Source organism: Miscanthus floridulus, chromosome 1 (genome assembly GCF_019320115.1).
Source record: "Miscanthus floridulus cultivar M001 chromosome 1, ASM1932011v1, whole genome shotgun sequence".
Lineage (NCBI taxonomy): Eukaryota > Viridiplantae > Streptophyta > Magnoliopsida > Poales > Poaceae > Miscanthus > Miscanthus floridulus.
In genome coordinates this window covers 110,409,792-110,425,371 of record NC_089580.1, presented here as the reverse complement: position 1 = coordinate 110,425,371, position 15,580 = coordinate 110,409,792, and the positions used below count along the sequence as shown (strand labels likewise).

Below are 15,580 nucleotides of genomic sequence, written 5' to 3'. Positions count from 1 at the left end.
CCATGTGTGAGTAGTTGTTCTACCTTCGCCATCTGGTAGGTAGAATGACCCTGGCCTTCCAACGATCTTTGCTGTGTATGGTCCTTCCCATTTTGGTTGGAGCTTTCCTGCATTTGCCGCATTCGGTTTCCTTCTTAGGACTAGGTCTTTGTCTTATATGTGCTTTCTAACTACGTGGCTATCTCTCCACTTCTTGGTCTACTCTTAGTATTTGGTGATGTTTTGTACTACTTCTAGTCTTGTGCCTTCGATTGTTTCCCTAGAATATTCTTCGTCTGCTGCCAAAGCTTGCTTCATCACTCGAAGGCTCTGATGCCTGACCTCCTCGGGTAGCATTGCATCCTCTCCATACATTAATTTAAATGGTGTGAAACCCATTGCCCTAGATGTTGTGGTATTATGAGACCACACTAGCTTTGGCAGTTCCTCAACCCACTTTCCCTTGTGGAGGTTGAATAATGTTTTTGATATTGCTGAAAAGCCCTTCCTACTGCTCCATTTGATTCTGGATGGTAGACTGATGCGAAGGTTAGTGTTGTCCCAAGATTCTTGCAGAACTCTTTGAACTTGTTTGAATTGAATTGCTTTCCATTATCTACTGTGAGGGTTCTTGGCACTCCAAATCTACAAATGATGTTTTGCCAGAAGAATTTTTTCACAGATCCTGACATAATAGTTGCTAGTGGTTTTGCCTCAATCCATCTTGTGAAGTACTCAATTGCTACGACTGCAAATTTGTTCCCTCCTTGCGAAGGTGGCAATGGCCCAACAAGGTCCATGCCCCATCTTTGTAGTGGCCAAGTGGGTGGAATGAGTTGTGTTGTGGCCGAAGGCTTTGACTGGTGTGGGGAGTTGCTCTAGCATGCTTCACATGTCTTGACAATTTCTTGCGCGTCTTTGATGTGTGTTGGCCAATAAAATCCTTGCCTTATGGCCTTTGTAGACAATGCTCTTGGTCCTATGTGAGACCCACAAATTCTGGAGTGAATCGCTAGGAGGAGGTCCTTGCCTTCACTCTAGGTTATGCATTTGTTCAGTGGTTGGGCTATGCCTTTTTTGTATAGGATCCCATCTACTAGTGTGTAGGTTCTTGCCCTGGATACCATTCTTGCTATGCTTGCCTTGTCTTCTAAGTGCTGCACATTGTTCATCTGATCAATGATCAACTGTCTCCAATCTTTAGACTCCATGAGTAGTACTTGCTTAAATGCCTTCATAGTTGCTTGCATTGCTAGTACTTAGAGTACCTAGTAAAATGTTTCATCTGGTATGGGTAGATTGTTTGCTGTTGCCTTCGCCATCTCATTAGCTTTTGAATTCTCTGCCCTTGGTATGTATTTCAAGGTGAACCCCTAGAATCTTCGCTCTAGTGCCCTTACTATCACCAAGTATTTGACAAATTATGGCTCTCGTGCCATGTAGTCTTTTTCCACTTGCCTAGCCACAACTTAAGAGTCTATTTTTGCTAATATTGTTTTTGCGCCAAGTGCCTTCACTTTGTTGAGACCTAGTATGAGGCTTTCGTACTCAGCGATGTTGTTTGTTGCTTTAAACTCTAGTCTAGCTGCGTACTTGGATCAAAGGCCTGATGGTGCAATTAGCATGGTGGAGGCTCCTGCTCCCAAGTGTCCCTAGGCCCCATCTATATAGAGTGTCCAAACTTGAGTTTGAGCTGGTGAACTTTGATGTACCGAAGGTGTCCAATCTGCCATGAAGTCTGCTAAGGCTTGTGATTTTATCCCTGTTCTCAAAACATAGTTGATGTCAAATTAGGACAATTTTGTTGCCCATTTCCCTATTCTTCCGGAAGCCTCTTTATTGCTGAATATGTCTCCGAGCGGCTGCGATGATGGCACTATGATCTCATGCACTTGGAAGTAAGGCTTCAACTTTCTTGATGAGATCAAGACGGCGTATGCTATTTTTTCGATTTCTGTATAGTTCAACTTTGCTCCTAATAATGCTTCTGAGATGTAGTAGATAGGCTGTTGGATAATCTTTGATTCTTCTTCTTTCTCTTGGACGTGTACTCCACTGACTGCATGATCGGAGGCCGCAACATATAACAGTAGTGGTGCCTCCAGATCTGGTACTGTGACAAGAAGTTTGGAGGCCATGTAGCTTTTGAGCTATTGGAAAGCCTTTGACTGTTCTGGTCCCCATTTGACTTTGTCTCCACCTCTTAGAGCTCTGAAGAATGGGAGGCTGCGTTTTGCTAATTTTGAGATGAATCTGTTTAGCGCTGCTATTCTCCCTGTGAGATTCTAAACTTCTTCTTTGGTTGATGGTTCTACCATTGAAATTATGGCCTTCGTTTTCTCTGGATTGGCCCTTATGCCTTCGGGTCATATAATATACCCGAGCATTTTGCCTCGGCTTATGCTGAAGACACACTTTTCTAGGTTTAGCTTGAGTCCATCTTCCCTGAGGTTGATGATGGTTTCTTTGAGATCTGCGAAGTGATCCTCTTCATTCTTGCTCATCACCATAATGTCATCGACATAAGCTATGATGTTTTTCTGCAATTGGGGGCCGAGAACCACTTTTGTCATTTTGGCGAAGGTTGAACCCATGTTCTTGAGCCCCTCTAGCATCCTAATGTAACAATATGTTACAAAAGGAGTAGTGAAACTAATCTTTTCCTCATCTTCCTTGTTAAGCAAGATCTGGTGATATCCTGAGAAATAGTCCAGGAGTAAAAATTGTTTGCAACCCACCACCTTATCAACGGAGGTATCTATCCTTGGTAGAGGAAATGGATCTTTCTTGTAGGCCATGTTTAGATCTGTGAAATCTATGCACATCCTCATTTTCCCATTTTTCTTTGGCAGCAGCACTACATTTGCTAGCCACTCTGAGTTCTTGACTTCTCTAATGACATTTGCATCTAACAACCTCTGCACCGCAGCCTTCGCTCCTAATATTCTATCTACCAACATTTTCCTTTGTCGCTGCTTCTTTAGCTTCATTTTCGGGTTGATGTCGAGGGAGTGTTGTATGATATCTCTGCAGACTCCTTTTAGGTCCGAGGCTAACCAAGCGAAGACATTTTTGTTCTTGGCTAAGGTTTCTATGAGCTCTGCTTCTTCTTCATTCGAGAGGTTGCCTCCGATGGTGACTTTTCTATCTGGCACTGCTTTCTCCAATGGAACTAATTTTGTTTCTTCTTGATCTTTGAGATCTATTTTGCCCTTCGGCATATCCGGAGGCTCCAGTGCATTGCACTTAGCTGACTCGACAGAGTCAATATTGTGCTGCAACTTGTAGATAGCTCTCTCTATGTTTCTTGCCTCTTTCTGACTATCGTGGACTGTGATGGTGCCATGCAAAGCTAGCATTTTCATACACAAGTAGCCCAAATGGATGGTTGCATTGAACTTGTTTGCAAACACTCTGCTGAAGACAGTATTGTATGGGTAGTAGAGATCTACTACGTCAAAGGTCACATATTCTGTTCTTGCATTTTCCTGGCCTCCGAAGGAAACTGGCAAAGATATTTTTCCTAATACATCGATCTTCTTTCCTCCGAAACCGATTAATGGTGAGTCCGAAGGCGGCAACTGACTTCTGCTTAATTTCATCTGGTCGAAGGCATTAACAAAGATGATGTCTACGGAGCTTCTGGAGTCAATGAGAACCCTGTTAATCTCCTAGCCTACTATATTGGCTTTGATTACCATGGCATCAACATGAGGGTAGCTTTCCAATTGGAGGTCCTATTCTAAGAACGTAATGGGTGTCTTCGACCAATCTATGCACCGTACTGGACCCTGAACTACTATGTTGTTGACAAGCCTAAGATGATCTTTCTTCTACTTTTTTGTTTGGAACTCCATTGAAGAGCCTCTGGCTATTGGCAATAGCTTTGGATTCCTTCGGATAATGGAGATTTTGAGTCTGTAGTTCTATGAACTGGTGGTGAGATGTAAGGTGTGCCGAAGGTTGGTTGGGTGACCACACCTAGCCAAGGGTTGGGCTGGCTTTGATTTGCTGAGTGTTGTTGGTTAGACATGTTGGAAATAGGCTGGTTGGGTTGCATGCTTTGTATCTCCATCAGTAGGACAACCAACTGCTGCCTGATCTCCGCTGCCTGAAGTGATGCCTAAACTACCCTGTGGTTTGTGGCAAAGGTTGTTGCCAACCTATCTATTTCTTGTTGCGTACTCTGCAACTAGGCTTGGAGCTGTTGGAGCACTTGCTTTGGGGTTGGTTCAGGCACCGGCTGCTCCTCGGTCGCCATGGGCTGATCCTCCACGTCATCTTCTCCTATGTCAGGCTCTTTAGTAGTAGTACCATAGGTGTTGCGGGCATTACGCCTAGGCCTTCCCCTTTTAGAAGGCTTCGGAGGTGTCCTGGCGGAGGCTGCTCTTTTTCTCGCCATCGTGGGTTTTGCTTGGCCTACACGCAGTGGGCGCCAATGTTGGAAATATGGATTCTAACGGTGTGAGAGGCGTGAAGCTTTCGCCTAGACACTGGCTCTAGGCGAAGGTGGGGATAATGGTGGGCCCAAGCACTATTAGGGTTTCATAAATGTACTCAGCAACCTCTCCCTTTACATGGGGCAAGGCTCCCCTTTTATAGGACACTATTCATTGAGTCGCTACTTTACATTTCTGCCCCTTAACAGCTAAGGCATATCCTCATGAATATTCTAGTACCAGCATGAAATGCTTGGGGTATCTCTGACTTTCCCTGTCTCAACCTCCTATGCTTCATGGTCCTCAACAGTAGGCCCGCTAGTGGTCCATTTGCGCCATAAGGGTTCCTTCCCTGATCGCGCGGAGGCTTCACCAAACCCGTCGAAGCCTCCGCCCTGAGCGCCTCTCCCTCCGCCTTGCTGTTCATACGGGTCGCCTGGACCTCCATCCTTGACGCCTAGCCTTCGCGTTACTCTTGGTTGTAGTCCATTACTTCCAAGGGCCTTCGCCTCTGCTCTCGTACGTTCGCCGAGCCAGAGGGTGTAGGCAAAGGCTCTATGTCGCGGTACCTGTAAATCATATCTTTCATAACTTGGTTAGTACCTTTAGTTAGATCACAGGCTTGCCTCCACGGCTCAGATATCTATGTCCCAACAACTCCGTGAGGCATACACGGGAAGTGTACGTCCTACGGAGTGATGATGATTGGTAGTCGTGATACGTGGACATGCAAAGGAATGCATGGGAGTGTGATCATGAGTGCAGGCAAGGAGATGGATGTGCGTGCACGTACATCATGGTGTGTGCATGTGGTGCATGGGAATAGTGTCCAGGTTGGATACGTTTTGGAGAGCTGACCGAATCAAGCAAGGAGATGTTCCTATTGGTTCGGTGGTGGTTAGTCAAGTTGGACTTGGTGCTGGAGGACTTGGCTTGATCAAGTATCGATTAGGGAAAAGAGGATCAGCATGCTAGCTGGTTGGTTCGACTAGGATGTGGCCAAGCGCGTGATATGGTGTGTGGTGACGCGCGGCGCATGCATGAGTCTTGATGATTGGCTGTGCTTGCAAGGAAGGAGTCCATATTGGACGCGTTTGTGGTTAGCTACAAGATGGCCGGATTGGCTTCCTGGTGCTGTGTGGTTTCCAGGTGATGTGCATGTGGTGCAAGCCGTTTATGTTAGGAGACCGAGGGAGGCCAGACCAGGGTGTGTGTGACGTCAGCTTTAAGTGCGACAACAGGAGAAGAGGGACAACGCAGGCAAAAAGGGTTTAGCCGGTGGCTGTTTTAGTGTTTAGGGATTTTGTGGAGAATCCTTTTGAGGATGCTTGTAAGTTGCATCTTGTGAACAAATTAGAGTAATGAAGTTCAATTCTCTCATATTGATGTGTTGGTAATCTTGTTGCTTCGCTCAACTCTTTTACATGCCCTGCTTTTGGTTTTGGATTGATTTTATTGGTTGGAAGTTTAGACTTGATTTAATCTATCTAAAATAATGCTAGAGCATCAAGCTTGTGATGTGAGAAGTTTCATTGATTTATCTGTCCAGAGTTAGAAATGAAACTTAATTTGGTTTTGTATTTAGGTGAGGTCTTAAAATTAAATTTGGCTTCCGCAATCATTCACCCCCTCTAATTGTCTATTTTAGAGTGAATCGATCCTACAAGTGGTATCAGAGCTAGGTTGTTTTTCTAATTGATCTTAACTGGTGATTAGAAAATGTGTCGACAGATAGGTATTCGACAAAATCTTTTGTTTTCGATGGTGTTGATTTTCAGTTCTAGAAAGCGAAGATGGAGTCTTATATTCAAGCGCAAGGCTTTGCAATATGGGAGAAGGTCTACAAGCCTTTTGAGGTGCCCAAGAATGATGCTGTGACAGCGGCAAACATGTCACAAGTGGAGGCTGACAGCAAGTCAAGGAACTTGATCATTCAAGGAATTGGAAGGAGTGACTTTGATCGTGTTGTGCATCTTAAATCCACATATCAGGTATGGAAAGCACTTTGTGATTATCATGAGGGTTCATCTACAATTAAAGAGGTACATCCAGATAAGTACAAAAAGGATTACATGCGTTTTGAGATGAAACCTGGTGAAGCATTAGATGATTTCTTTGCTCGCTTTAATAAAATTTTAAGTAATATACGTGTTGTTGATGTTACATATACTGATGCTGAAAATGCATGTCAATTACTTGGAGCTTTAGATATATCTATTTGGGAGATGAAAGTTACATCTATTAGAGAATCTACTGTCATGAGTACGCTTATTTTAGATGTTCTCTATTCTAAATTGAAAACTCATGAATTAGATGTTTTTGCTAGAAAGAATTCTAATAAATCAATTGCTTTGGCCTCTCAACATAGCATGTCTAATAATGAATCATCTTCACCGAGCTTCGTATTGTCATTCTTGTCTTCACAAACCGATGAACAGCCAGAGCAACTCCATGTAGAAGAATTAGCACACTTCTCTGCTCGTTTTGATCAAGCTTTGCATATGTGAGAACAAGAAAAAGAAAAGTGGAGATTCCTGACAATGTTTTGAGTGTGGCTCGCTCAAACATATTCGTCCTAAGTGCCCAAAGTATTTAGCTAGAATTGCAACGGACAATGAGGACAAGGAAGAAGAAATTGACACAAGTGACAAGAAGAAGCACACATTGAGGAACAACAAGAAGAAGAGCTACCTAAACCGCAAGGTGGTGCATCGTGTTCTTTCAGCTCTTGATCAAGTGAATCTTAGTTATGTGGACATGGACAATGAGGATGATACTCCCAAAGGTAAGAAAAATTTAATTGGGTTGTGTCTAATTGCAAGCAACAAAGTTCCATCAACAGTGACATTGATAGCGACAATGAAGGTAACCAATCAGAATCTTCTTATGATGATTTAGCTTGTGCTATTGAAAAACTTGGTGCTTTAGAAGAGAAAAGAAATAAAAAGATGAAGAAACATGATGTTTTGATTGAACCTTTACATGCTGAAATTGCAAGACTTAAAACATTGATTCCTGATGATGATTCTTGTAAATCTTGTGAATTAGTGTATGCTGAGCTTACTTCATTAAGGAATGTGCAAGCTTCTACGTTAGAGCAACTTGAGGCTAAAAAGACAAAAATGAGAAACATGTTTATGCTGCTATGGAACCAACTTCTTGTGATAAATGTGAATTGCTTAAGTTGAAGTTGAAAGATGCTGATGTTAAAATAGCACAACTAAAAGATAATTTTGCTATTCATGTGGTTTTTTCATGCTCTAATTGTGGTAAAAAGGATAAATCTAAGAGTGATTCATGTGAAAATTGTGGTACCCTTTTGAAACGTATTGATTACTTGCAAGGGAAGATGGAAACTAAAATTTTGAATCAAATTTTGGAACAAAAGACTAGCACACATAAAACGGGTTTATGTTTTGATCCTTATGCTCATTCTAAGACTCATGCACCAACTATTGTTAAACCTCTTGGTAGTGGAAAATTTGAGATAGGTCATGAACCTAAAAAGATCATTTTTAAATCTGCTGGTGTTATGTCTTCTACTAGTCAAGTGAATGCAAATGTTGCTTCTACTTCTCAAGTTAACATAAAGTTAAGTACACTTGCACTCATTGTGGTAAAGATGGACATCTAGTAGATTTTTGCTTTAGACTAGCTAAACAACAAAGGAAAGAAAGGGCTAATGCTATGTCTAATTTTAGAAGTGCAGAATTTGTTCCATGTGAGGTTGTGTCACCATTCTTTGTGCATAGGGTGAAGCAAACACTTTTGTTGATAGAAACACAAGTAAATCTAAATCTGAATTTTTCCATAAGAATACTTGTGTTATGCCTACACATGCCTTCAGTCGTGTGTCTCAGTATTGGATTCCTAATAATGTTTTATGACTAACCCCAGTACAAAGGCCCTCGACATCTTGTAGTGCTACGTAGGTTTTTCAGATGCAGGATGGAGAACATGAGCTTAATGGATCTTGGTCTTTTGCTTGATGTGATCAAGACGTGGATTGTTCTCTTCATTTTTTAGATGGCTTTTAAAGGATCATAAAAAACATTGTGAGCTATTCTACACTCATACCTTTACATTCAAATAAATATTTTTGTGGTATGAGTTGAGATGCTTGTTCATATACGAAGATGTACCCCCTAGCAGATGTGAATGCCAATGTTCATTATTTATCTGGTGTTGCCAATGTTTTCATCAAGGGGGAGATTGTGAGATCATGTGATGAAACATTGGTCTGATATGAAATTGGCATTGCAAAGTGATTTGGATTACGGCATAGTTTGATATGCATGTGCTGCTTATATATGTGTGATAACATCGTGATTTGGTATTGTTGCATGACATGCTCGTGTCAGGTGTTGTGCGGATTGACTTGACTCAAGTCGTGAACTTGGGCTCAGACACGGTTTGCATGTTTGTTCATGTGCAAGTGTTGCTTGAGGCGGAACGTGGTCGATGACGGACTGAATCTAGGTTCAGGGAGGAACTGAGGTTTCTGGACTAACTTCAGGGAGGAACTGAGGTCCTATCGGTCAAGGGTGTCATGTGGGATGTTTGGCCTAAAAGAACGGTGTACATAAAGAGATCACTCTGTGAGACATACATGGGAAATGTACGGGCTACGGAGTGATGATGATTGGCAGTCACGATACATGGACATGCAAAGGAATGCATGGGAGTGTGATCGTGAGTGCAGGCAAGGAGATGGACATGCGTGCACACGCATGATGGTGTGTGCGTGTGATGCATGGGAATAGTGTCCAGGTTTTATACGTTTTGGAGAGCTGACCGAATTAAGCAAGGAGATGTTCCTGTTGATTCGGTGTGGTTAGTCCAGTCGGACTTGGTGCTGGAGGACTTGGCTTGGTCATGTACCGATTAGGGAAAACAGGATCAGCATGCTAGCTGGTTGGTTTCGACAGGATGTGGCCAAGCGCGTGATATGGTGCGTGGTGACGCGCGGCGCATGCACGAGCCTTGATGATTGGCTGTGCTTGCAAGGAAGGAGTCCATATTGGACGTGGTTAGCTACGAGATGGCCGGATTGGCTTCCTAGTGCTGCGTGCTTTCCTGGTGATGTGTATGTGGTGCTGGCTGTTTATTTTAGGAGACCGAGGGAGGCCAGGTCAGGGTGTATGTGCGACTTCGGCTTAAGTGCGACGACTGGAGAAGAGAGGCAGTGTAGGCAAAAGGGTTTAGCCGGCGGCTGTTTTAGTGTTTAGGGATTTTGTGGAGAATCCTTTTGAGGATGCTTGTAAGTTGAATCTTGTGAACATATCAGAGTAATGAAGTTCAATTCTCTCATATTGATGTGTTGGTAATCTTGTTGCTTTGCTCAGCTCTTTTACATGCCCTGCTTTTGGTTTTACATTAATTTTACTGGTTGGAAGTTTATACTTGATTAATCTTTCTAAAATAATGCTAGAGCATCAAGCATGTGATCTGAGAAGTTTCATTGATTTATCTTGTCCAGAGTTGAAAACGAGACTTAATTTGGTTTTGTATTTAGGGGAGGTCTTAAAATTAATTTTGGCTTCCGCAAACCTTCACCCCCTCCCCTCTGATTGGCTGGTTAGAGTGAATCGATCCTACATGATCGACAACACATTTTCCCTGCCACGGCATAGTGGGCACCTGGTAGCAAAGAGCAGCGCTGCGCATCCAACCCAATAGTTGTACGTGCAAAACGTGATAATGTTAAAGTGGGGGGGGGGGGGGGGGGGGGGGGGGGCGGTCAATGAACGACCTAACAAGGACGCTTGCCACGGACGATGATGCCTTCAAGGAGTACCGGTCGCTGTTTGGAGCCCCCTGTGGCATCCAAAGCGCGAAGCCATTAGGACGTTTTGTTCCCCGCTGGTGCTAGCTGGACAATGATGTATGAAAACATTATAGGGCTTCATCTTGTTCCCTTATCTAAAGTAATTTTCCGTTGTTCACTACCAGATTAGTGAAGTATGAATGATTTCAGGTGTATTGGGGCCTCAGCGAGTAAAATTATGATCCTCAACCATTCCGTTGCTACTTTGGAGGTTTCGCCTCGTTATTCCACCAGGAGATAAATGTACTCATCCCCTCCCTTTTCGGGTTCAATCCCCATGAATTCACCCTCCCCCAAGGATTTATTTTGCCATCCTATAAACTTGCCTACATGCAAATCTACACACCATCCCTCCAAACCACCAATCTACTAGCCACCCTCTCTTCAACCTCCATGCCCCTGCCCACTACGACCCACTGTATCCCAAGAAATGAGCGCCTCCCACCAGGCACTGCTACAAGATCCCAAGCGTCCCCATTTCCCTCCCCCTTCATTCCCCCCCACGCAGCCCCAACATCGCCACCCAATGAGCCATCCATGACGTCGCACATCATCCTACCACTCTCCTTATACAACATCAAACCTTGTCTGCATTATTGGTCGGCTTCCATCGCATCTACAACTCAGTTTTCTTGAGTACCCCTCATCTCACTCGCCATCTCCAACACCATCGATGCCCCCTACCCACCAATGTTTTCCCCAACATATGACCCTCTATCACTCTGTTGACCTTTGGGACCTGCATATGATAGCTTCTGCTCTCTCTTTTTTTAGAGGGAAATCACAATTTGCCATTACTTAGACGGAGCTGAATCATCAGCAATCAAGTACATGATATGCGCCTGGATGGGCACAACACCTGGTGCCATAGCCGGATCACTCATGCTCCCTAACGAAGCTAATTCGTGGGCTACTCTATTACAAGAGCGTGGCTCTGTTGCACAACCCAAGAGATGAAATTCATGGACAACAAGCTACGAAGCTCCGCAACCAGATGAGTAACAGCACTGAGATCGTAGGCGCTCGAGTATACCGCTTGTACGACGGCTACATCATCCGATTCAACAACCACATGTCCCACCCCTACTTCAATTGCCGCTTGGACGCCTTGAATACAAGCGATGAGCTCGCCTTGCAGCGGATTCAGAAGCGCTTCGATTCTTCCACGGCAGGCCATCACTACATCACCATCCTGATCGCGAAGCACGCAGCCCCAGCCTCCACTCCCAGTGCCAGGTTCGAAGCCGCATCACAATTCACCTTCACATGACCTGCAGCAGGTTTCTCCCATCTGTGCGATCTCGACAGGCCCATGCTGACCACGGCACTCTTCTGCTCTTATCTTTTTCAGCCATGCGCACCAGAACACCTTGGACTATCCAGGCCGGGCCTCGACATTGCTCCCCTTCCCTAACACGGTTTCTGTCAGCCCAGCAGAACCCACAGAGCAAAGCAACACTTCAGTTTCAGCTCTACTTTCATTTTCATGACCGCTTCAATGACATCTCTGGCTGATGGTTGAGCCAGCAGAATATATCTTTCTCGAGTTACCCCAGCTGACACCAAACATTCTCCATTAGCTTGCACTTGAGAAAAAAGATGTGCCCCATCCTCGTCAAAACGTTGGCAGATAGGACACCTAGTGTCCAGCACCACCCCTCGCCTCTTCAAATTTACTCGCAAAGGATGAATGTTGTAGCAAAGCCTCCACAGGAAGTGCTTGATTTTTTTTGCACAATCGGTCTCCCATATTTTCTTCCACAATGAATCATGTGCCGGGTCTGTATTGGATGATGATGCACCACCTCTCCTACTGCTCCTTACCTGATCGTGCCTGAAAACTTTATAGGCGTTAACTGAGAAAGCGCCTTTAGCATCAAAATGCCAAGCCGCCCTATTACTCATGCCTCCATGCAGGGGAAAGGATAGGATTAAATTTGCATCCTCTTCCAAGAAGGTATCACTAACCAATTGGTCATCCCAGCAACCGGTTAGTGGATTGATGAGTTCAACAACTTCTCTCAGTAGACTGCCATGCCTTGGAGTAATCGGTTTCCTAGTCGAGTCCTTGGGAGCCAGGGATCCGACCATATGCGCAGACCCTGTCCATTGCCTACCCTCCAGATAAGCACCTTTTTCAGCAGCTCAGTACCTTTAAAAATGCTTCGCCAAGAATATGAGACTCCTTCCCTTAACTGGGCGTCCAAAACAGAAAGACCTGAGCATTATTTAGCCCTTAGCAGCCTGGAGCATAAAGACTCTGGGTTTTGCAGGAGCCTCCAGGCCTGCTTGGACAGCATGGCCATGTTGAAAGCATGGATGTCCCTGAAAACGAGCCCTCCCCCTCCGTCTTGGGCTTGATCATCACTTCCCAGCTCAACCGATGGATTTTATGTTTCCCCTCTTGTTGCTTCCACCAATATCTGCAAATCATCGCACTTATGTGATCGCACAAAGTCTTGGTAATATCAAAGCAACCCATCCCGACGGTTGGAATAACTTGAGCGACTGCCTTTATTAAAATTTCCTTTCCACCTCATGAGAGAAATTGCTCCTTCCACCCAAGGATTCTTTTCCAAACTCTATCTTTTAAATAAGCAAAAATCTTCGATCTCAAGCTCCCAACATGAACTGGTAACCCCAGATATCTTTCATTCATAGTCTCTTTTTCCACTTCTAAAATTTGCTTGACCATCCCTCTCTCAGAAGCCCCAGTGTTTGTGCTAAATAAGATGGCTGACTTTGATTTGTTAATCATCTGTCCAGAACATTGCTCATACAACTCCAGGATATTCCGGAGCTAGCTAGCATCGTCCCCTTTTGCACGAATCAAGATCAAAGAGTCATCGGCGAAGAGTAGGTGAGAAATGCTAGGAGCATCCCTGCAGATTTTCACTCCTGCAACAAGTCCATCTTCCTCAGCTTTTGTCAATAAAGCTGAAAATCCTTCGGCACAGAGCAAAAAAAGATAGGGTGACAACTGGATCATCCTGCCTGAGACTCTGGAATAAAGGTGTTAGAGAGAGCTCCATTAACTTTGATTTTGTATTTAACAGTGGACACACAGGTCATAATCAACTAAACCATCTCTGACAAAACCCCTACTTTCTCATAATGTCAGACAGAAATCCCCATTCCACCCTGTCATATGCTTTGCTCATATCTAATTTTATAGCAGCATACCCTGTATTTCCCTTCCTTTTATTAATCATGTAATGGGTCAACTCATAAGCTATCAGGATGTTATCCGAAATCAAACGCCTAGGCACAAATGCACTCCGAGTTGGTGTGATGATATCAGGAAGGATAAGCTTAAGTCTATTTGTAAGGACTTTAGAAATCAACTTATAGACAACATTGCAAAGAATGATAGGCCGCAACTCAGTAACCTTTTCCAGGTTCTGGACTTTTGGGATCAAAGCAATAACAGTGTCATTTCAATCCAAAGTCATAGCACCACCACTTAACACCTCCAAGGCCTCCTGACAGACCTGCTCGCCAACAATGTCCCAATACTGTTTGTAAAATAGTGCAGGCATCCCACCCGGTCCAGGGGCCTTCATATCCCCTATGGCCGCCAAAGCACACTTCACTTCTTCATGAGAAAAATCCCGAACAAGATCATTGTTCATTTCAGCGGTCACCTTTGGTGACACGGCCTGAAGGAGCCGCTGAGTGTCACCCACAGGCCTCGCCTTAAAGACCTGCATAAAATGGTCAGCAATAAAATCCTGCTTCTCTAACTCCTCTTCCACCCAGCCCCCATCCTCCTTTTTTAGTCTACCAATTCTATTACGCCTTTTCCTCTCAGAGCACCATTTATGGAAGAACGAAGTGTTTCTATCACCCTTCTCCAACCAATCAGCATGAGCATGCTGTCTCCAGAAAATATCTTTCTGCTCCTCCACTTTATCTAATCTATAAATCAAGACAGCTTCTATATGCACCGAAGCGTCATCAATGGGAGAACGTCTACACTTCTCTAGCTCTTTCTTAAGTTTCTTCATTCTCTTCTCATGATCTCCTAGCATATTAACACTCCAGGAATGAAGGCTGCCCACAACACTCCTAAACCTTTCTGCTATGCTCCCTTCACCCCGAGCGCCCCCTAGCTCCCACGCTTCCGACACCACCCCCACACAAGCTTCTTCCTTCACCCAACTAGCCACAAAATTAAAGGGGCGTACTCCCCCATTCACCTGATCAGACTGATGGGCTCCCTCTGTTGTGATGATCATCGGTCTGTGGTCGGAGTGATATGGGTCCCCATTCCTCACAAGCACAAGAGGGTACCACTCCCTCCAAGCACCGTTTGCCACAGCCCTATCCAGGCGCTCCTGGATATAATCCTCCTCCCGGTATTGTTTATTCCTCCAAGTGAAGACATCACCCACAAACCCGAGATCATGGAGGTCACAGAACTCCAAAGCCTCCTTGAAGTGATCTAATATAAACATGCCTGGCTTCTGGGACCGCCACCCTCCTTTTCATGATGAAACAGAATTTCATTAAAATCCAAAGTTTTAAATCTCCGGCTATAGCTGCTGCTATAGCCGGAGATTGCTGCTGGGGAAGAGTACAGCTAGGAGATACAACTTTTAGCGCTAAACAATCGCTGCCGCTAATAGCCGGAGATAACCGGAGATAGCCGCTAATTAGTGGCCTATTTAGCTTCAGCTAAACCCTTGACTGACCCAGGAAAAGGTCGCAACCCACGAAACGGAAGCCCAAGAAGACCCAAAATGGCAGCGCACTCTTCAACACTCAGAACATAGCCTCGGAGACCGTGTTCAAGGTGTGTGCAACCAGCGTGCCCCCTCCGCCAGTGATTCCGTGTCTCGCTTCTAGTTGCAGTCCATTAAAGATGCGTTCTTGTTTAATGTATGCTTAGCTATACTGAATGTCTGATGGTCAATCTGCCATTTTGTTAAGTTTGATGGTCTGATGGTACTAATGGTGATGTTTGATGGTATATTTGATTGTCTGAAATTGATGTTTGAAGGTCTCAGAGAATTAGTTATGGATCACTTCATATTTGTTATGCCAAAGTTCTATACTTTTTCTGATTTTTGCAAAATCAGGTCAATGTCTTAGCTGCAGCTATCTCCGGCTATAGCTTCTCTTAGCTGTTGCGGAGTTCAGCAGCTAAGAGGCTTAGCCGGAGATTTTAAACCTTGTTAAAATCTCCAGCGCAAAGCCACGGCATGTCGGACCCCTAATTTTAGGGTCCTTTGTGCATCCTGGATCAGTAGCTGATATGCACAATTCGAACAAGATTGATATAAAAAACCATACTTTTATTGTTAATGGGGAAACACATTACAAGGTTTGGGAT

The 15,580-nt window shown here is 44.3% G+C and overlaps 1 protein-coding gene and 1 pseudogene across 1 annotated transcript; one reads left to right on the top strand and one right to left on the bottom strand.

Moving 5' to 3' along the window:
- The first annotated feature begins 6,211 nt into the window (after window positions 1–6,211).
- LOC136461396 (uncharacterized) lies at window positions 6,212–7,606 on the top strand (annotated as a pseudogene).
- A 6,076-nt stretch (window positions 7,607–13,682) lies between these two features.
- On the bottom strand, window positions 13,683–14,702 carry LOC136461388 (uncharacterized). Its single transcript, XM_066460705.1, has one exon. The coding sequence runs from the start codon at window positions 14,700–14,702 to the stop codon at window positions 13,683–13,685; it is 1,020 nt and encodes a 339-aa protein (XP_066316802.1).
- Between the last annotated feature and the right edge of the window lie 878 nt (window positions 14,703–15,580).